This window comes from Ambystoma mexicanum, chromosome 9 (genome assembly GCF_040938575.1).
Source record: "Ambystoma mexicanum isolate Mex_15411 chromosome 9, UKY_AmexF1_1, whole genome shotgun sequence".
Taxonomy (NCBI): Eukaryota; Metazoa; Chordata; class Amphibia; order Caudata; family Ambystomatidae; genus Ambystoma; species Ambystoma mexicanum.
In genome coordinates this window covers 833357975-833379207 of record NC_090931.1, presented here as the reverse complement: position 1 = coordinate 833379207, position 21233 = coordinate 833357975, and the positions used below count along the sequence as shown (strand labels likewise).

General features: G+C 44.1%; 1 protein-coding gene across 18 annotated transcripts in view; it reads right to left on the bottom strand.

The window, feature by feature from the left end:
* MAP2 (microtubule associated protein 2) overlaps window positions 1-21233 on the bottom strand; it is a 680541-nt gene that overhangs the window by 164826 nt on the left and 494482 nt on the right. For all 18 annotated transcript variants that reach the window (XM_069615866.1, XM_069615867.1, XM_069615868.1 and 15 more), the window contains one exon: window positions 9786-10129. In XM_069615866.1, the coding sequence (XP_069471967.1) occupies window positions 9786-10129 (344 nt within the window). The remainder of the gene's footprint in view (window positions 1-9785; window positions 10130-21233) is intronic.

Genomic DNA, 21233 nt, shown 5'->3' with positions numbered 1-21233 from the left:
TGATGCAGCAGTTATCATTGTGGAGAATTTTAAGATGGATGATTTCACACCTTGAGCAAGTAATGGGGGGGAATGCAAATCTGACCTAACCAGGAGAGCTACTTCTCCACCTTTTCCCTGCTGATGATTTTTCCCAAAAAAACTGAACCCGGAAGGGATAGCCAGGCTTATATTCGGAACACTAGAGTCTCGGAGCCAGGTTCCGGTTACGCACATCAAATCTAGGGCTTCCTCCTACATGTAGCCATGGAGATTGATAGCATGTTTGTTGAGCGAGCAACTATTTAGTAAAGACAACTTAATGTGAGACCTGTTCTGAAGGGTCTGTGTCTTATCCTCTTCATAATTTTTGGTGTTTTTCTGGGGCATTGGATTGGAAAGGCACAGGAGTTCTAGTTTTTTTGCATTTTTGGGACATAAGTCCGTTCAGCCCAGGCCAATGCTCTGCTCTCTTAAGGGCTCGACCAGGGGGGTTGTTTTGGTTTGGTGTTTGAGCGCACTCATCTATTCCTCCAGGCACTGGCGATGGAGGGTGAGCCAGGGCACCTGGGTCAGGCTCTAATAATGGAGGGAGAGCAGCTCTGGGCCAAACTCTGGTAATAGAGGTAGAGCTCTGGTAATGGAGGGAGAACCAGGGCATCTGGTCAAGGCTATGGTAGTGGAGCAAGAACGAGGGCTCCTGGGCCAACTGAGTTTGAGACAGCCACATTGGGCAAGGAGCCAGTGAAGTCCTCCTTCAGTACCGTGCTCGAGGTAGTATCAGACCCATTGCGTGGTCTGGTTGTAGCATTATCATAAAAATCAGTAAAATACTTTTCTACTATTTTTTCACATCTCAGTTTTTCTAGAGCAAATAGTAAATTAAGCTCTGAAAGTATATCCATACTGTAGGGAGGCAAATCAGTGGTGTCGCCAGGAATCAAATTTAGGAGGGGCACAGAGGGGGCCAAAGACAAAAGTAGGGGGGCACAGACAAAAGTAAGGGGAGAACATGGTCACTGCTCGTCTTAGGTAGGGGGGCACAAGGAGGGGCACAGGGGGGTCCGGGCACCCCAGACCTCCCCTAATGATGCCGCTGAGGCAAATAAAGTACAGGGTCAGCTTGTAGACAAAGGCCCTAGTTGAACAATCACAAAAAGAAATGAAGATAAACAGCTTGTACCTATACGTGTGCAGATGGAACATGTTAGAGCTCAGGATGCGGTCCACAGCACGATCAGTATTCTGTACAACAAAAGAGGCAAGCGAGAAAGAATCTCAGCCTTTATACCGGCTAAGACCAGCTTGGAAGGGAAGCGCCGGCGCAGAAGCGTCAGACGTATCCAATTATATAGCCCTGGGCTATCTGGGAGATGTAGTCAGAAGCATAGGAGCAGATGCTCAAGGAGATTAGAGTGCTTTTCTCTTTGCGTGAACTAGTCAATTGGTCCTTGGTCAGGTGTTGTTGAAAAGGTATGTTTTGAGAGATTTGCGAAATTGGATAATTGTTGGCGCATTCCCGAGCCAACAACGGGAATCTGGCTCCAGAGGGTCCGTGCATGACAAGAAAAGGATTGTTTGTGGATCCTCTATTTGCGGACAAGCTGTGATTGAAGCAGGTTGGTAAATTTTCTGCGCGAGGAGCGTGTGCCACCAGATGTGTGAATCTTAGCCACCAGGCACGCTGGTGTGCTACTCGTGACTGCTTTCTAGATGATACATTCTGTCTTGAACAGCATCCTGGCTTGCAGCGGAAGCCAATGTAGTTTGCATAGAATGGTGGTGATTTGGTCACATTTCCATGCTCCTGTAATAAGACGTGCTTTTAGGGGGGCCAAGTAAGCAGCTGGAAGCCCTGTCAGGAAAGGACTTCCGCCATTGATGTGTGAGACCCCTGGGGCCTGCACTACAGTCCGGAATTCTTATGGCAGGATGAAGGGTTTTATTTTTAGAAGGGTGGACATTTTGAGCCAGGCTATTTGGTCCTTTTGCTGAGTCTGAGAGTTGTGGATCAAATCCTTCTAGGAGCATATCATTGAGCCATTGTTGAGGGTGGAGCAACTGAGTGGCAGGGCCTGGTCACGTGACCAGCAGCCTACTCAATGCTGTCTGCCTGTAACTGGCCTAGAGTACTTAAGTAGAGGCTTGGAATTTGCAAAAACTGGTGGTTGGTGGAGCAACTGAGTGGCAGGGCTTGGTCACGTGACTGCAGCCTACTCAATGCTGTCTGCACGGAGCTGACCTAGAGTTTTTAAGTAGAGGCATGGAAGGTGCGAAAACTGGTGGTGGGACGGAGCAACTGAATGGCAGGGCCTGGTCACGTGACCAGCAACCTACTCAAAGCCTACTCTAAAACAATATCTTTTTCTAAAGGAGAACTGGGCCACTCTCATAGAAAGATTCATGAGTTATGCAAGTAATCTTTAGATCTATTTGCCTGACTCGTGGGAGCCAGTGTGAGGCAAATGTGGTAACGAATGTTGACCAGATTTTTCATCTGCTGTTTTCTGTAGACTCCCTAACTGAGCTATCAGGGAACTGAGTATTCCAAGGCAAAGAATATCTTGTTTGTGACTGAATAAATCCCGGCACAGTGGTTATCCTTCTGCTTCACCCACAGAATTCCAGCTTTTTGACAACTGTGATCTGCTGAGTATCTGATCAATACCTGTATGGTCGAGGATAGACAAGAACCCCACTACAGGACTAACACGATCTGCTCCTGTTTTAGAGACCAGTACTGATACCTCTATTTTGAAATGTCAGTTTGTTGTTTGTGCGCATCTAGATGTTAATGTGATCGGAGGATAGTTCAGGGGCAACGTGCTGGTCTTGGAAGCAAGACCACGTAGAGCAACAGCGGTTTGAATCCCGTATCCGCGCTTAGAAACTTAACTTGGGTATTAAGCGTAAGATGAAGAAATTGTGATGATCAGTTGGGCGTTATCAGCATTCTTCTAGAAAGTGTACCCATAAGATCCAATTAAGGCTAATAAGCACATTATGCATACGTACACATCAGGAAGCCTTATAAAGTGCTGAGGCCTGAGAAATTTCAAACACATAGGTTTTGTGTGATGACTGAAGTGTGTCCTGATAGAATAAATACTATCCTGTCACATATTTGGGCTATTATTCCGATTTGTGATAATTTGGCTAAAAGAATGTTGTGATTGTTATGAAGGTGGCTGATAGATTGTAGAGTACCAATTTGATGGTCAGGGCTTGGTCTATTTCAGTGATCTGGTAATCCATTAGCAAGATCAGCACATACTCCACACTCCTCTCTAGCATGAATCCAACTTGGAAATGGTTCAGGTAGTGGGTCGAGGTCTACACTGTGGTACCACTTTGAGATCCAGGATGCCTTTTTTTCCCAAAATGGAGAGACCAAAGTCCCTTTGAAAGAGTTTGTGCAATGTCCTATATAAGAGAGCAGTTAACAAGGTGTAGGTAAAACAGTGTTGTTGGTTGTAATTGTTTATTTTTAACGCCCTTAATACCCAGAGGTTTCTAAGCACGGCCACAGGGATCGGACCTGTGTTGCTCTGTGTTGTCTTGTTACCAAGGCGAGCATGTTGCCCCTGAGCTATTCTCCCAAGATAGGGTTGCTTGATGGTAGTTCTGTCTGTTTCATGGAACTTTCTGTGAGGTAAATCTGAATCTGGGAGATTTCAAGACAACCAGTGGGAGTCCATTTCATTCATAGTGATGTGGATTATCTGTGATCATTTTTGGCAAAATTGCAGTAAGTGTATTTACAACAGTTTTACAAAGGAATGTATTAACAATCAGACTTTAATCCAACTGGGAAGACTTGGGTGAATTTGAAACTTATTTTCTATAATAATATATGTACCTCTATCCACAAAGAGCAACTTTAGTGCAGTAAGGATTCATGAAGAAGCTGACAAGGACGGTGTGGGGGCATCCATATATTTTCATCCAAGGTGCTGTCAGACCAAAGGCTGAACAAGACATTGTAAATATACTTGATTTTAAATTAGAAATACCCTATCCATTTGTATGCTTGCCAAAGTATATGGAAAGTAGGGTTTATCCACAAACCAACTTGTTAATAAAGGTCCAGGTGAAATATTACGTGTTTTAGTTAAGACCACTTGAATCTCCCAGTTACTGACAGGCAAAGCAAATAGTGTTGTTTATCTAATGAAAATATATATCAAACATGAGAAAGGAAGAATCATCACAACACCTGACTTTCCAGAAGGTAGACATGTTTCATTCTCTTCCTGTATGACTTTTTACAGGCCCAAAGCAAGCTTGCCAATGCACCTTTCATGATACTAGAAGGCATGGTTCTTGCATCACACTGTCTTCTATTCAAAAATAGTTATTTTCATTTGACTCTGGAGAAATCACAACATTAACAGTTAAGCCAAATTTTCATACACCTGTGAATCAAAATAATCAATAGTAATTGGTGCCTTGAAGTGGACCTCTGCATGTTGGTGCATTACAACACCTCAACATTAAATAAATCTAGCAATAGCTACTCTCTTTCACACCCTCGTCTGCATCCCTACACCACTCCAAAAAACTCCTGGTTGAAACTGGATACTGACATTGATGACTTATATTACAAAATGAAAACATGATTTGATTTGTATTGATTGATTGATTATTGTGGAATATTTGACCAATCCACTGGTTACAGGCCTAAAACAAAAGTGATTATGATTACAATAACAGTGTACGTAGCCATGGCCTAGGTCCCCATGAACCATACAACTGAGAAAATAGGCTTACATAACCCTTTTATTTTAGTGTTATTGTTTCCAACTCGCAGCCCACTCTTGATTTGAGATCCATTTTTCTTCATGCATCCTCTTTTCAGAGGCCATCAACTTTTGAATCATTGAGCGTATGAGAACATACATTCTAAACTCGCAATTAACTCACAAGCGAACGGTTTGAGCGTATGAGAACATACATTCTAAACTCGCAATTAACTCACAAGTGAACGGTTTGAGCGTATGAGAACACACATTCTAAACTCGCAATTAACTCACAAGTGAACGGTTTGAGCGTATGAGAACATACATTCTAAACTCGCAATTAACTCACAAGTGAACGGTTTGAGCGTATGAGAACATACATTCTAAACTCGCAATTAACTCACAAGTGAACGGTTTGAGCGTATGAGAACATACATTCTAAACTCGCAATTAACTCACAAGTGAACGGTTTGAGCGTATGAGAACACACATTCTAAACTCGCAATTAACTCACAAGTGAACGGTTTGAGCGTATGAGAACATACATTCTAAACTCGCAATTAACTCACAAGTGAACGGTTTGAGCGTATGAGAACACACATTCTAAACTCGCAATTAACTCACAAGTGAACGGTTTGATCGTATGAGAACATACATTCTAAACTCGCAATTAACTCACAAGCGAACGGTGTGGTAAGCTACTTGTTTTTTAACTCAAGACATTTTGGACAGGCCTGCCGTTTTCCTCCTAACTTCTCAGTTTCCTTAGTGATGGTGGCTGTGATCTCCATATTCATTTAATACTAGTCTGCATCTGAGATCAATGTTTGTTCAAAATGTAGCATGTTTTTCAGAACCCCTGCACCCAGGTGCTGACCAGATCTACTAAGAAGGGAAGTGCTCTGTTTAACTTACACTCGGCCTGATTCCGAGTTTGGTGGTATCCTGCCGGTAATTCCAGCGGGATAGCCACCAAAACAGAATTAGCATTCCTGCCGCCTGATACCCTGGTATTACCGGGATATTACTGTCGGCATGAATGCTGGTTTCTCCCCATTCCATGGAGTCCCAGTCCCACAGGACTCCATGGAGATAATTGCAACATGTATTTGCAGGTGGGGGCCTGATCCACCAGCAGGTCAGGCCTGGAGGTAGATCTGTGGCCCCCAGCAGCAAACTTGTTTTTCCCCGGTCCGGAAAAAATGCTGGTGCCGGAACTACTGGCAATTTTACCAACATTTTTTCTGGACTGGGGAAACTGTAATGAGCCCCATTGCCTTTCGAAGCAGACGAGTATCCACACTGACATTGAGTGCAGAGGAGTATCCACTTTAAAGTGAGAAGCTGCAGAGCATCCATAGGTTCTTACATGCAAGTCTGTCTGTGAGGTTTCTTACATCATTTCTAGCCCCTCCTTCCCTGAGAGCGCAGAGCATCTTACATATCAGCCACTAAACTTTTCAACTATGTTCCTCTTTGTATCAGAGAACTGCATGTGTACCTAGGAGGACCTGTTCCTATTCCTCGGAGGCCTTAAGACCTCACCTGCATACAGTCTGCGACAAAAGGCCATTTGGGGTAGTCGTATAGCTTATGAACAGTTTATAGTTCAAAATACTTTGATTCAGGCACGAAGCCATTTATGTACTTTATACCACAAAGCTGCAAACCCGCTTCAAGAAACTGCTCAACCAGGCCCCTTCGATCAGCTAATTCCTTATTCCTGCAAGTTCCCGACTTCAACAGACTCAGAAGTGAAGGGCAAGTGCTCATTCAAATCTGCAGAACGGTCTACTTATCCAGCCTAGAAACAAAGTCACCCCACTTCTGTTCCGCAAATGCCTAAAGATTCCCCTCTTCTCAACCTCCTTCTAATCACTCGCCATCCATAATCCTCCACATGCCTGGCGCTGGTCTTTCCGTGCGCTCTGTGGCAAACCTCTTCTTGCATTAGCACATTATACATGCCCAAAAATTAAATAAATAACACCACAGGCAACAGTAAAACACAGCACAGTATAATGTGATAAAACTCAATATAGGAAGGTGACGGTGGAGAGAATGTTGAGGCGCAGGCTTGCCAAATCACGAGCAGCTGGACCGTAAATAATGCATGCACTGAATGCCACTCCAAAGGATGAGATTCTGTATTGATCCAATCACCAGCGTCATGCTTACACCCAGTTACAGTCTATAAACAAAAGATACAATTCCAACTTTGGAAACCAGTTGAGCAAAACCACTCAAGTCTAAACCTTCCCATAAAAACTTTGAGGTTAAGAATAATAAGGGGGCTGCATACCCAGGCTCGATATATCAGATGAATAGTTTATTCATCAGGAATTTCACAGTTCGCATGTTATCTTCTGCTTATACACTGGGTGTCTGTAGGCCCATAGGCAACTCAGGCTACAATGCATTCTTTTGTCTCTTTTAGGTAGGTAGCGCATCAGCATGACCGAGGTTTAAGATATATAGCTTTAAGTAGAAATAGAGTATTCCAACACACCGCGCCGTAAGATGTTTTAGTTAAATTGAATTGAATTGCTGAGATTGTGATTTTCAGTTCTTTATTTTGATTGTAAAGATTGCTGTTCAAAGGTGTAGCGGACCAATGTTCATTGATTAGGCCCCTTTTGGGGTATATGATTGATTACATTTTCACCATCTCGACCGGCTGTTGAAATTAAGCAGTAATAGGGTGCAAAGGACATAAGCAGAACCATGACTAAGGATTAGGGAGCAAAGTGTTCCTTTGCTGCACTAATTTTGCGGTACCAGTTAATAGCATTGTCTGCATGTTTAACTCATTTGTCACTGCCTTCAAAAACCTCTATGTATATTGGGTATACTTGTTACCCAAATGCAAGCCTCTTTCTATTGGATATGTCTCTCGCCCCATTGCTTTCTTAATAATGTAATGATCTTACTAGCCCTTTGGTAATCTGGCAAATAGGATTTCTATATTGCTGTCAAAGTAGGATGCATATATTTGACTGCTTAACTCAGCTGTTATTGCCACTGCTCCAACTAGTGTTATGAGTGTATCACAATTATATTATACTGTAAACAGTTGTAAGCATCTTCCACTCCCTTCCATCCACATACTGATACATCAATTAAACGTTGATGTTCTGTGGCCTCCTCCGACCTATTTTCGCAGATCATTCTCGTTTCCTAGATCCCAAAACCCTATAACATGACATGCATGCCAAAGTCCAGTTTGCCAAAAATCACTCAAAACTGTCCTCAGCGCCACAAGGTCCTGTAACTGAAAGTGGTGATTTTATAAATCCCATATGATATAACTTAACAAAACATTCCCATATTATGTTTAAGCAGATACATGCATGGATTCACCTTTTTAAGATGGATGCTTCAGGCCTTTCCCTTCGCCAGTGCTCAGTGCTCGACATGGGAGGGGCCTTCTTTATGTAAGCATGCTGGGACGTCACCTACTCTATGGGTGAACCTTTGGCTCCATCTCTGGGAGAGAGACCTGGGGGGTTTCAGCACCCAAGATAGCTGTTTGCAGGGAACTGTGTACTGGTAAAGGTGATGAAAACGACTCTATGGCAGAGTCTATATAGCTAGCATGCATAACGTATATGTAGATAGCATAAATGCCTAATAATAGTTAACCTGTATTGCAACTTAAGTTTTGGCATTCATCATTTCATTAAATATGACAGAGAACTCATTCGCTTGCGGTGCAATGCTGGGATGCTTGGCTCCGCTTGACCGTTGCAGCATATCATCCGTCTCCATAGATGATCAGTCACGTACACTGGCAGTTACTGGTGCATGTCTTTGCATGTTTTGCATGTCTCTGCATGCACCAGTAAGACTTCAGACAACCTCATTTTATATGGGAGTGGGAAAAGGAGTCATAAAAAAAGTAAGTGGTAATGCTTTTGCACCTCCCTTTACCGCTCTTTCCAATTTGTGTGCTCTGACAAGGAGGAGGAGGAGGAGGAGGGCAGAGCAGAACTAAGATCTCTACCATTCTGTCCTCCTACATCTTGTGCGAGTGCACATCGTTTTGCACTTGCATGCAGGCGAAAAAAACAAGTGGATTCCTATGGAATACGCCTCATTTTAGCACCAGCTTAATAGCAGGTGGATTCCATATGCTCCATTAATTAATGCTGCCTGCAAAACGTAATTTGTAGGCAGTATTTCTTATTTTAAAGACAGCGATTAAAAGGAAAGAGCAAAGGCGAGTTGGCCTCTCTTTCATTTTGTCCTAAGACTTGCACATGTTTCAAATTGCATGCAGGGGACCCAACAGCACGTAATTGCCAACGTTAATGGTCCCCTGCATGCCATTACCTTTTATAGCAAATAACCCCCAAAACCTAATTTAGTACATCAGTCCAAATGGATTAACTCTGAGAAGCAATTCCTCCTCCAATGGGAAGGCACTCAGTCAAGAGAAGACAATGGCAAAAGTCACATTTACACGACATGCTAGAATTTAGCAACTCTCAATTCTTGTTCTTGGGAAAGAGCGACCATTATCAAAGGAGTTTCAGCTCGACCAGTAAAGTCAATAAGTACTATTTAGGAACACATAATCATGTCATCAACATTTCAATGACAGTTTTGCTTGCCTGGATAGATCTTTCGAAAGTTGGTCTTTTTTCGAGAAAACAAATAGAGAAGGATTCCCACTGATTAGAAAGAATGGCCCGGATTTTTATTAACTTGTTCACAACGATTTTCACAGGAATATACATGGAGGTGTACGGAGCCTTTTAGATGCTTATATAACAACAATTCCCTCAAGTGCATTTTGAAGATTCACTGAGCATCTCTATGATGTTCCAGGAATCCACAGATATGAATTTAGTGAATTGGGGAAAATACATATAGTGTAAGTTTGAGATACGCTGGCATACCCGACTATGTTCCATAGGAAATCTTTTTTTCATTTGACCCCCTCTTTATTTCTGTATCATTTTCATAGCATTCAATTTGCAGTTAGTGCTTTGAATTGGCTCAGTTTAGCACGTAAAAGAATGTTATAGTCTACAAAGCATAAGATTACTTTTTCAAAATTCTTACCTGTCCCCCTTTTGGCTGGTATTTGATATTCTCAATTGAGCCAATTTTGGATTTGACATTCTTGAGGTCTGGCAAGGGCTGGTTTAATACCCGTATCTGCTTCAATGTAGCTGGAGACTTAGGAGGTGTGCGGATGATGGCAACTTTCTTCTCACTCGGGAGAAACCCAAGGGATTTTGGGGTTCCTGGAGTCCGAGGGGTCCTGGGATAGCTTGGCGTTCCTGGTGTGCCTGGTGTACGGGAGGAGTAGCTTGGTGGCGTGCCGGGAGTGATGGCAGTGGAGCCTGGTGTATTGGGTGTGGAAGTTCCACTTTTCCCCGTTCGGCTACGAATGGGCTCAGATCCTACATGGAAGAAATTAAGGGAGGCGTTACTCAAAAAAACCTCAGCAGACTTCACCAAATCCCTTGTTTCTCACTCATCTCGATTACTCACACATGTTATAGCCACAAAAGTTATTGAAGGTAGTGCAAGGTCCAGCTCAAATTGTTTTTCTCTGTAAGCCCCCGGGATAAGACAAACAGGGTACCAGTCTATTCAGCATACACTAAACTGTCACAGAAATGGATCAAGAAACCACAGATGACATGGTCACCATGAAGTGATGTTTAATGATTATATTTAATTACAGCTGGAAAAAAGGTCTGGGTGTAAGTAAATTATTGCTTGAAAAAGGCTACAGCGTACCAAACTAGTATGTACTTTTACACTTAAAAACAGCCACCTTTCTTGTTGGAGGAAATTTTGGGGAAATTCAGACCTGAGTCATGTTTAGTATAAATGCCCAAAAGCTCAGGTGCATTGGAAGGTGGTCTTGGCTTAGGTAAAGGAGATTTCGGGCATACAACTTCTAATTTACCTACATAATAGTTCTAGCGATAGGAACACAGAAGGGATGTATACGTTGCCAGTCTACTTGGCAATTTTGATTACACATTCACTAAATTCTGCCCGCTTGACACCAGCGCAGTTCTGGAAATCTCTGAATGACCCCACTGTAGAGAACTGGTGGGTAAAGGTCTGGCAATGGAGAGGATCTTTGCTATAGACACTAATAGATTCTTGGCAGGCTTCTAAACTTCACATCTTTTGTTTATAGTTTGTCTCTGTATGTCAGAGAGGCTATGCCCGGATGTGGGGCCCTAGCTTGTTCAGCCACAAGGATCAAAGCTGCATCTCGCTAATGAGGCCAAACAAGGCTGTAAAATGTCTGGGGTTGCATATGGTTCCGTGCAGAGGGTGCGTGGTGAAGCAGCCCGGGCTGGACTGCTGCCATTGGTGGCACTAGCAGCCAGATTTGCAAATTACTGATCCCCTTCTGCAATGGCCCAGGTGAACTGAAAATGGCCGTGTGAGAGGTTTCGCACAGCACTACCACTAGTTAAGATTAATTCAAAGCATAGATTCCCAACTTTTGTGCTCATGATACAACAATTTTTCAGAATACCACAGAATATGGTCAGATTGAAATGAGATTAAATCTTGAATTAATGAATACAGGGAGAAAGAAAGAAACAAGATAAGGTAAAAGATGAGGTAGAATGAGAGAAAGAAGGTATGAAGAAAAAGAAGGTGGGCGAGGAAGAAAGAAGGTGAGGGTAAATAAAGTGAGCAAGAATGGAGCTTAGCATGAAAGGGTGGAAGGAGATGATACATGGAAGAAGAAATAGAGTAAGAAAGGAGATGAGGTTGAAAGGTGATGAACCAATGAATAGATGACACGAGGAAGAAAGGAGATAAGTTACAAATGTTTAATTTTAAGTTTACTAACACTCTATTCAACAGAGAAACAAAATGTAAGGAAATGTGACAAATTCAGGGAGACTGCCACCTCTCCCCAAGGGGGAATCACCCCCTTTGGGACTAGGGAGGTGAGGCTGCTATGCTTAACAGCCCCAATGCTACAAGGAAAGCCGTATCCCGATGGAGGTGACTCCCCCTTAGGGGATAGGGACCCAGACAGGGGCACATGTCACCCCTCCATACTAACTCCTTTGTACGGTATCTAGGTGCAAGGGGTTTACAGTGATCATATACACCCTTTAGTAATGGCTGACTTGGCATTTGACCCAACGTTTGGCCAATCTCCTGTGGAAAAGAAGGAGGGGCGAGTGAAACAGCCCACTGGAGTAGCCTGCCAAGGACAACCAATGAGGGAAGGCTCCCAACCGGTCCGAATAGTTTAACTGCGCCAAAGGAGTTGTGGCTAGAGGTAGAGGAAGAATGCCAGTGTTGGCAGGAAAGACGGCGAAGCACACCAAGGCAGCTGGCAGATCGCCGGAGCAGTACCTAGAGGTTGAGAATGTGGGAGAAGAGCCTTGGAAGGCTGACACAGAGCCCAGTTTAAGAGTCCGAAAAACAGGTCTGCAGTCGGAGGAGTGCTTAAGAGAGTCAATGCCCCTCCCGAGGAGCACCGCTTGAGGCAGACAGGTACGTGCTGCCTCACCTAGAGGCAGGTAGGCGAAGGAGAGAGAAAGAAGAAAAGGAACCCAGAGTGGGGAAAGACAAAGAATACCCCAGAGGAGGGGAGTCAGAAAGGGAAGAGCCCCAGAGTGGGGACAGACACAGAGAACCCCAGAGTGGGGAGTGAGAGAGTGGATTGTAATACCTTGCACTGCCTCTGCGGCAGTTGTCAGAGTCTTATTTGGTCTGGTTAGGATACCAAAGAGATGTTAAGAATGTGCACTTACTCAGCTGGGGGGTGGTGGGTGCAGGGGCAGTTGAAGGGGGAAGTTCTGCAATCGTTCAAAGTGGTGTAATTGTCAGAAAAACATATTTCAGTCAGACCCATCAAATCAATCTCAAGATCTTTCAAATGATCCTGCACCATAGCCACATGTTTGTTGGATCATATTGTACACATACTGAAAAATCCTTTAGCTTGCACACTCTTTATGGGGGTAGAGCAGTAAAGGAAGGGGTCTTTGCAAGTGTAGCAGGAAAGGAGAGTCGCATTACATTGTGATGCTGGAACTTGCATGTTCTTGGCAGTCTAGAGGAAGTTGCGATGGGATTGAGATGGATGAGGAGGGAGGGGGCAAGTGGGCCAGGAGCACAGTGATGGGAGGAGGAGGATCAGGAGTGTTATCGGTCATAGAAAAGGAAGAGCAATTCAAGAGAAAATGAAGAAGGGAGCCTTTAATAAAAATGTTATGGCTGCCATGAAATCTAACAGACTATGTGAATATTTTGAGACCGACAATAACTACAATGTGTTGTAGCCAAGAGCGGCCCCCTTCCCAAAGGGCTGGTCTCAGCTTGCAGCGACTAAGCAATATAAGCAAATAAGGGGAGAGAAACAGACTGATGGTAAATCAAGCTTTTTGTATTAGGCAGCAAATACACAGCATACAGAGCCATTATCAGTGGGGAAGTAGGAACACAGCAGGACAAGTGTTGAGGTAGTTGGCACACAGAGCTTTCTCTAGGGGCCCACCCCTGGAGTGCTGGTTATGTAGCATATCATAGTCAAACACTAATGTTTCTGTACTTTCACAATGGTAGGCGTTACTTGGCAGGATATTGCAGACATTGGGCAAGAACTGTCAACATCTCCCTTGCAACGCAGCCCTGCGGGGGACATTGTGTTGTATTATACATATGCAGCATTCACAGGAACCCTACTGTTATCTCCCATATATGGGGCTAATGCTATTAGAGAATAAGCCAAAGGGAAGGTCTGACGTATCCTCTGTCCTAGGAGGTGGTTGGGCCTGTCCGGGTTGCTGTGTGCAGAGGAAGCAGAGGGAGGTAGTGGGAGGTGACATGAGGGTCTGGGGCCTAACTGTATGGGAGAGCCTAATATAGCATACCATAGCATAACATAACCCAGCCTGGTATTGCATAACATAGCACAGCACAACATTGCACAACATAACATAGCACAACATTGCACAACTTAGCCAAGTATAACATAGCATAGCAATCCTGCATAAAATAGCATAGCATAGCAATCCTGCCACATCCTGCCACATCAAATGTTTCTTCAGATAGTATAATACTTTGTTCTATTCAGTGACATCAAGATCTTAAACATGATCCCCTACTGAATGGTAGGCAGTCGAGTACCAATGACCCTAACATCCTCTTGTAACTTAATTCTCACACCTCCTTTCTTGACCTCCTAAACTGCCCCCAGAAAATTGACCCCTGGATGACCAAAAACGAGCTCAAGCTGAACCCAGCCAAGACATAGATTATGCTTCACCAGAAACCTTTTACGATTGCTCAAGCGTTTTCCCTGGCTTACCATTCTCTGCCCATGACCCAAATCGGTCAAGCTAGTGAAAAGCATGTGCGTCATCCTTAACTGACCTAACTTCAAACCTGATATCCATGAAATAAAACAAAGTAAAAACTCTTACTACTACCTGCACACTCTCTTTCACCAACATGCCTATCATATCCACAAACGGTGCTTCCCATCATATCACTGGTCCACTCCCGACTTGCCTGTGTCAATGGACTGCACCCAGAACATCACAACAAAGACTGCAATTATGTACAAAACATTACAGCCAGACTGCTATTTCACCTTTGTGCAAGTTGGCTCTGAATTCTTAAAAGAAACAAATGACCTGCTCAGATCTGGTCTGGCACACTATCGATTGCGCCATCTATCAGAAACATTGAATGGAGAGTAGATCTTTGAATGTCCAAGCTGCTGCAGTTTGCAACTCAGTCATAACAGAAATCTGCAAACATCCTCACCACTAGATGTTCCGTAAATCTTTAACAACATGACCTTTTACAAGGCGCTGGCATAACCTGTTTCATAACACAGGGTAAAAAGTCTACCCTCTGGAAAAAGTCTTATAGCTCCAGCGTCCAAGCACTTTCCCCACCTGACTTTAGCTTAAGCATATACTGGAAACACACACAGCCTCCCACCACTTACCTTCTTCACCTCACAGCCACAACATACCATCCGCTCTCATTAATGTTGCACCTCCCAGACTACAAAAAGGAATTGTTTTTATTCTCACACTCTGATGGGGTGCTGATGACAGCAGTACTGACACAGAAGACAAGCTTGGGGCACAAGCCACTAGCATACTACAGTGGGAATCTTAACCCAGCCTTGCGAACAGGCTTTGGCTGCTGGAGTATTCGCAGTAGAAAAATCTGCAAGTATTACCATGGGGTGCAGCACCACTCTTTACGTGGAGCATGCCCTCTTTGCAATATTGGAGAAACCAAAGAGCACAGTGACAACACAGAGAGCATCAGGGTACGAGGTGTTACTATCAAACCCATCGCTTAAGTTCAGACTCGTTAACCCAGCGACTTTCCTTTCCTGTGTCAATGGACTGCACCCTGCACCTAGGGTGCAGTCCATTGACAGGACAGGACAGTGACCACGCACATGACTGCGCAGAAAACATGCAGGAATTCAGTGACACTTGTAAGGTACAGGAGGACGCACTTGAGGGGGGAGACGTGCTTCATATTGAAGGTTCTTCAACAATTAATCAGACAGATGGGGCCAGACATACAGGGACGGCAGTGGTGAGGCTAAGAGAGGATGGAACCAGTGAGGAAGTGGTCAGTGCGCGATTGCCATCACATTATTCAGCACAGGCAGCAGAATTAGTGGCCTTAATATTGGCATTGGAGCACAACAGAGAAAAGGAGGTGACAATTTATTCGGATTCCGCCTATGTGACGACCACAGTACATTCAGGACTGTCACAATGGATGAGGAGGGGCTTCAGGAGGGGTGACAGGTCACCAGTACAGCATCTACTTTGTTTAGGCAGGCTAATAGAGGTTAAACATTATCCTGAGCAAATAGCCATAGTGAAATGCTAAGCACACACACAAGGGGAAGACCCTGCCTAAAGGGGAAACGAAGCAGCAAACGCGAAAGCCAAGTGCGCTGCATATTTTGGAGAGCTCCTAGAAATGGAGGCCTCGTCACATGCCTGTTGACTATGCAAAGACAATTATACTAAAGGAGGGGTACAATGTGTTGCCAGCAACACAAATAATGGAGCTGCAGGGAGCTGCACCCAGGGAGGAAAAAGACCTGTGGACTAAGAGGGGATGTAGTGTATCACCAACAGACACCTCCTGGTGGCAGAACAACACAGGGAAAGTGGTTGTGCAACTTGCATTGCCTTCCTAAACATCCATAGTGAGGATACTCTGCCTTTTTGTTATTTTATTCCCTACATGCATTCTTCGTGAAAGTGTGACTGTGAAATTTTATGACTGTTAGTGTTGCCCAATGATTTACAACCTGATACTTTTTTGGGCCAATTTGTCCATTTTATTAGAAGACCCAACTGATTACGAGCATGTCCACCTAGGGTACATTACCTTGTTTTCATAGCATATTTGGCTAAGAGAACCTGGAATTAGAACTGTGTGGGAACAGCTATTTGTATTCGCCATGAGCGACTACATGCTCCACAGGGCTTGAAGGTAATATGACACTAACCAAATAATGCTCACTTTTGCGCATTTCAGGCGGGCAACTTCTATCTTCAAGCTGCACAAGGAGCCAGCAGCCAGGTAAAAATGAGTGAAATAATACAAAATGTGCTTATTTTATCATGTCTCTTATTCCCAAGTGGGGTCTTTGTATCCATATTCTGGCAAATATCGTTCATATCTAGTGAAACCGCTGTGTCCTCTACTAACCTTACACCGACCCCAACAGGTGGAACGACCGTGTCAGGTGGACAGGGGAGCACTGAAAGCACGATAAGGAGAGTTAAGTGCGGTGCTGACACAGACATGAAGGGGTGAATCTCTATCTCACTGACACTGCTCGAGTGTCTAACAACATGTGGTATAAACACATGATCAAAGTAGGTAGGGAAAACTTTGTGGAGAGCTGTTATGTCTGCTCATTGATCCCCTACTCCATGAGTGCCTCCAGAACGTTCATGGCAACTGAAATACCAACCACAAGAGCCCAATGCCTTATGTAACTGTCCATGGTAACAACTCGAGGAATATTTCAAGGGAAAACAGCAACATTGAGCTGGATGTCTAGAGCGACATTCCTATATGAAGACAGTAACATAAAGACTCTTGACATGATGAACAATTATTGGCAGTTAGTCCAAGCTATACAATATATAACTGACGGGCCACAGAAAGGCGACACGAAAACGATAACACTGAAGGAGCTGCCCTGCCCAAGGAGGGGGGTGAAGGAAATAGGTGGAGAACCAGAATGCTGCGAGAGACCACTGATGCTTGTGTATGGCCAAGTATACACAGAAGAAGGCTGGAAAGATGGAGTAGTGGGAAGCAAAGCACACCCTAGTACAATCACCAGCCGATACAGTGCAAGGCGAAAATGACAAGTGCCTGATGGAATGGGATGCACGTGCAAAACTGCTCACCTGGGTGGAAAATGAAGCTGGACCAATGCCTATAATACCTCTGAAGAAACCAGCATTGTGCTACAAAAATGATGGAGCAGTAAGAGTTGGTGATAACACAGAATGTCGGTACACTAAAAACCATCCAGCAAGGAAGATTGGCACTGCAGTACTGATGGATCAATATTGGTTGTGCGAATCCAAGGCATACGAAAAGCTGCCACCCGACCGAGGAGGAGTTTGCACATTGGTACACATCAATATGCCATCACTGGTAGTGCCCCAGAAGGATGTAAAGCTCGATGAGTTCCCGAAGATGGACACTAGCACAAGAAAGAAAAGGCCCATGGGGTCAGAAGAAAAGGAAGGAAAGAAAGAAACGGTTCGAGGAAATGAATAGAGTGAAAAGAAGCAACTATTTCTCAGAAGAGTCAGAAACATCCCTAGGCGATGTACTACCAGAACATAGGTTATTCCGCAGAACTGAAATGGTTTTCGCGTCAGTGGTTCCAGCAATTCAGACATATACAAATGCAAAATGGCTGCAGATTCCCAGGTGGGAATTGATGCTGACCATAAACTCTACAGTAAATGGTTTCAACACAATACAAGAAGAGCTCCGAGCAGTAAGGTTGATGGCTCTCTCGAATAGATATGTTCTGGACCTTCTCACAGCAATGGAAGGAGGAGTTTGCGTTAAAATTGGGAGTTCCTGTTGCACTTTCGAATCTGCAAATGATGGAGAGAATGGCACTCCGACAGAAGCAGTAACCCAGCTGTCGAAGATGCATGCAAAAATGGAGGAAAAAGCCAAGGGGACTGGAAAAGATCAAAGCTGGATAGCATACCTCTGATCATGGATGCCGTCATGGCTGGCAGACAGACTAAACGTATTACTTGGGGCACTAATATTGGTACTAGTGGGACTATGTGTGATAAGATTTGCATCACTCAATGCCGCAAGACGACAGAGAAATTGATAGGAATGAAGGTAATGATGGATGTGAATGTAGGAGGTGGAAAGGACAAGATAGTGGAAGAAAGAGACAAGCTAAGCGGGAGACTAAGGGTGTTAAACCATATTCGCATAATACCGTCTGATTATAAAGATTGGCCTAAGCACATTAGCATTGTACAAAAAAACACGGTTAAACAGATCTAAATAGAGTTGACTTCGCCGCCATCTTAGAAACATCCGCCATTTTGATTCTAACTCCTGCTTTCTGTCCTAAAATGGTAAACTGTGTTTTCGGCTGCAGCTGAGCACAGTGAACTTTGGACTATGTCAACATGCTGAGGCTACCTAAAGCAGAATGTTTGTTCTGTGCAAAGAAACCTTGTAACCAAAATGAACTGCAATCTAAGTGTTGTCTGCGCCCACCGCCTCATCCTCATTCAAACAACAGAACACAATGCTAAGTCACTAAAACCGTGTGCTTTCTGTGCACCCACAACGAAACAGGCTGCAGCGTTAAAGTATGCTTTGAAAAAAGCCAATGAAGAATATTGAATACCAGGCACAATATAGTTACCATAATCAATGCAGGATAAAACTAAAGATTGCACTAAGGTGTGAAAATGGCAAGGTGAAAAAAAAGATTTTACTCCCTGCATAGCAAAAATTAGAAAGTTGGCTGATTTTATTAAAGCATTTTTATGTGGTATCAGGGTAGCGAGAATCTAACATAAAGCCCAAAGATTTAACCAGCTGGGAAAATATTGATTGTGAACCTGTGATTTTTATCCTTGTAAGGACCAATTTAAAAAGACTGTTTGGTTGCCAGCACGAGACATTAAAAGGAATTCTGTTTTGGACTGATTCAGTTTAAAAAAAGATTTCAACATCCAGGTTTCAATATCCACCAAATGCTTACCTTTATGGGGCATATATTTCTCAGAAGAAATTCTGAGATATAATTGAGTGTTGTCTGTATACTGATGCATATGTATGTCAAATGTTGCAATCTGGTTACCCAGTGATACCATATAAAGATTAAAAAGCACCAGCAAATGGATGGAACCCTGAGGAACCCCATACGGAGTACTAAGTGGTTCAGAACAATTCTGTACTCTGTAAGGAAGGCATGTTATCAAAGTAAGACATACACAAGTGATCACAGTTCAAGGGTGTTAATTAAACAGTAAAGTGGGTGAGATAAACGCCTAATCTAAACCTAAATCTAAGATAGAGCAAGTTACGACCATCAAATCATAATAATACGGTCCTAGTGCAGTCTAGTCTAATAAAAAGGGCCTATACTAAATACACCTACTGCCAATCCGTACTGCTATGCTACAAAATAGTGTGGGATAATGTTCACAAGAAGAGAAAGAGGTATTCACCAAATGATAAGTCAGGATGGCCGAGGTCTCCCTTGCCCACGTTTTTAGCACGGGACAAGGCTGGACTTGTGAGCACAGCACACTCCTGGGCTTCTCTGGCACAAGCTTACAGTTCCTTTTCTCTATATCAGGGACTTCTGTGCCCAAGTCTCTTCTCATTCAAAGTCTCTTGCTTCAGAGGACCTGATATGCCAAAAAAAACAAAAGTTCCTTCTGTAAATCTTCACATCGGGTGATTACTCTTCACCCTAAGATCCCCCTCAGCCAGGCTCTGATGCTTCTTTCAGCGTCAGCCTCCCAAAGAACTTGCCATTTTAAACAGAGACTTCCGAAGGGCGATTTCATCTAGCTGGGTCACTCTTTTAGCCTATGGCAAGTGCAGGCTTCACAAAATCACAGTTTACATGGCGTTCCACTCAGCCAGGCGTAAACACCTGTTTCACAATTCCCTCAGTCGGGTTCAAAATTTACCAGTTCATGATTCATGAATCTCATCAGAAAGCGAGGGTTCCCTTCCCCTAGTTTTGTCTTGGCATCCCTCCTTTGGGCTCACATTTGCCACAGTTCACATTTTAACAAAAAGTCATTCTAGACCTTTTAGATTCTTCCTTTTATGTAAGCCTGGGTCTCAGCCCCCAGTCAGGCTTTGCACAGTACATTCATCACAATGCATGCGCAGGCGTCCCTCAGTCGAGTTCACATCTGCCTCCACAGTGTGTCAAAACTTCTACAACATGCCAAGGACTTTCGATTGTACAAGGGGTTTGGCTTGACCCTTGTATGACCACCTTGACCCCCTCACGCCAACCTTCCCTATGGCCTCTTGGTACCCATTGTTTCTCCTGATTAAGCAGAGGGGGCACCAGCTAGAGACCTTTGGATGAGCACCCACGTGGCACCGGACCACTATCTTTGGTGCCAGTTTCTCACAAAGTTCACCGGGTCTCCCTCTGACAGGCTGGGACCCTTCCCATAAAGTTCACAAGGGTCTCTCTCTGCCAGGCTCAGACCCCTCTCACAAAGTTCATAATCTTCAAAAAGGGTTTTGGGACTTGACGTCCCAGAATGCACTATCAGGATTTTGCTCCTACTTCTCGGCTCCCCAAAACGGCATTTGGCATTGAGATCTGCAGGAGTTAAAAGGGGATTTTGTGGTAGGTTCAGGGTCTCTTTCGCTGACCCTCAGAGAACTGGGTTCGCCTGACTGGCCCAGGGGAAGAGCCTTACTGGGGGTACTGCCAGGCAACCCCAGCTGCCCCTGTTCTTGCCTTCTGGAGGTACAGCTCCCTCTCCACAGTGCAGTCTCTCCTGGACTCACAGGGCCAGTGTCAGGGCGGTTTTCTCCTCCTCCAAGTCTCTCAGGGTCTCTGCAGCTCTTCCGGTCCTCCTGGCTTCGTGCACCTTCCAGCAGTCCCTACTCGCTCAAAGTGTGCTTTCCTACCCCGCCTTTTATACTTCCTGGGAGTAGTGATTTGATTCAGGTGTGAGTGGTTGGAAGGGAATGCCTGACCCTGCCTGTCCTCGTTAGCGGGACCATATGGTGGTCGTCCATAGGAGTTAATGGCCATGGGATTCCTACGGGTAATCTTTATTGCCCTTTGTTGCTTCCTCTTATTTGCAGTATTTGAAGGACATAGCGAATGAAGGGGATTGTGGGAAATTTAGTGAGTTGCAGATTTTCGGAGATAATCAGCTGAATAATTAAAAAAAAGGTTTGTCAACAAAACACAGGTATTATGTGGTTTGTAGTGTTCGACTGAAGAGAAGG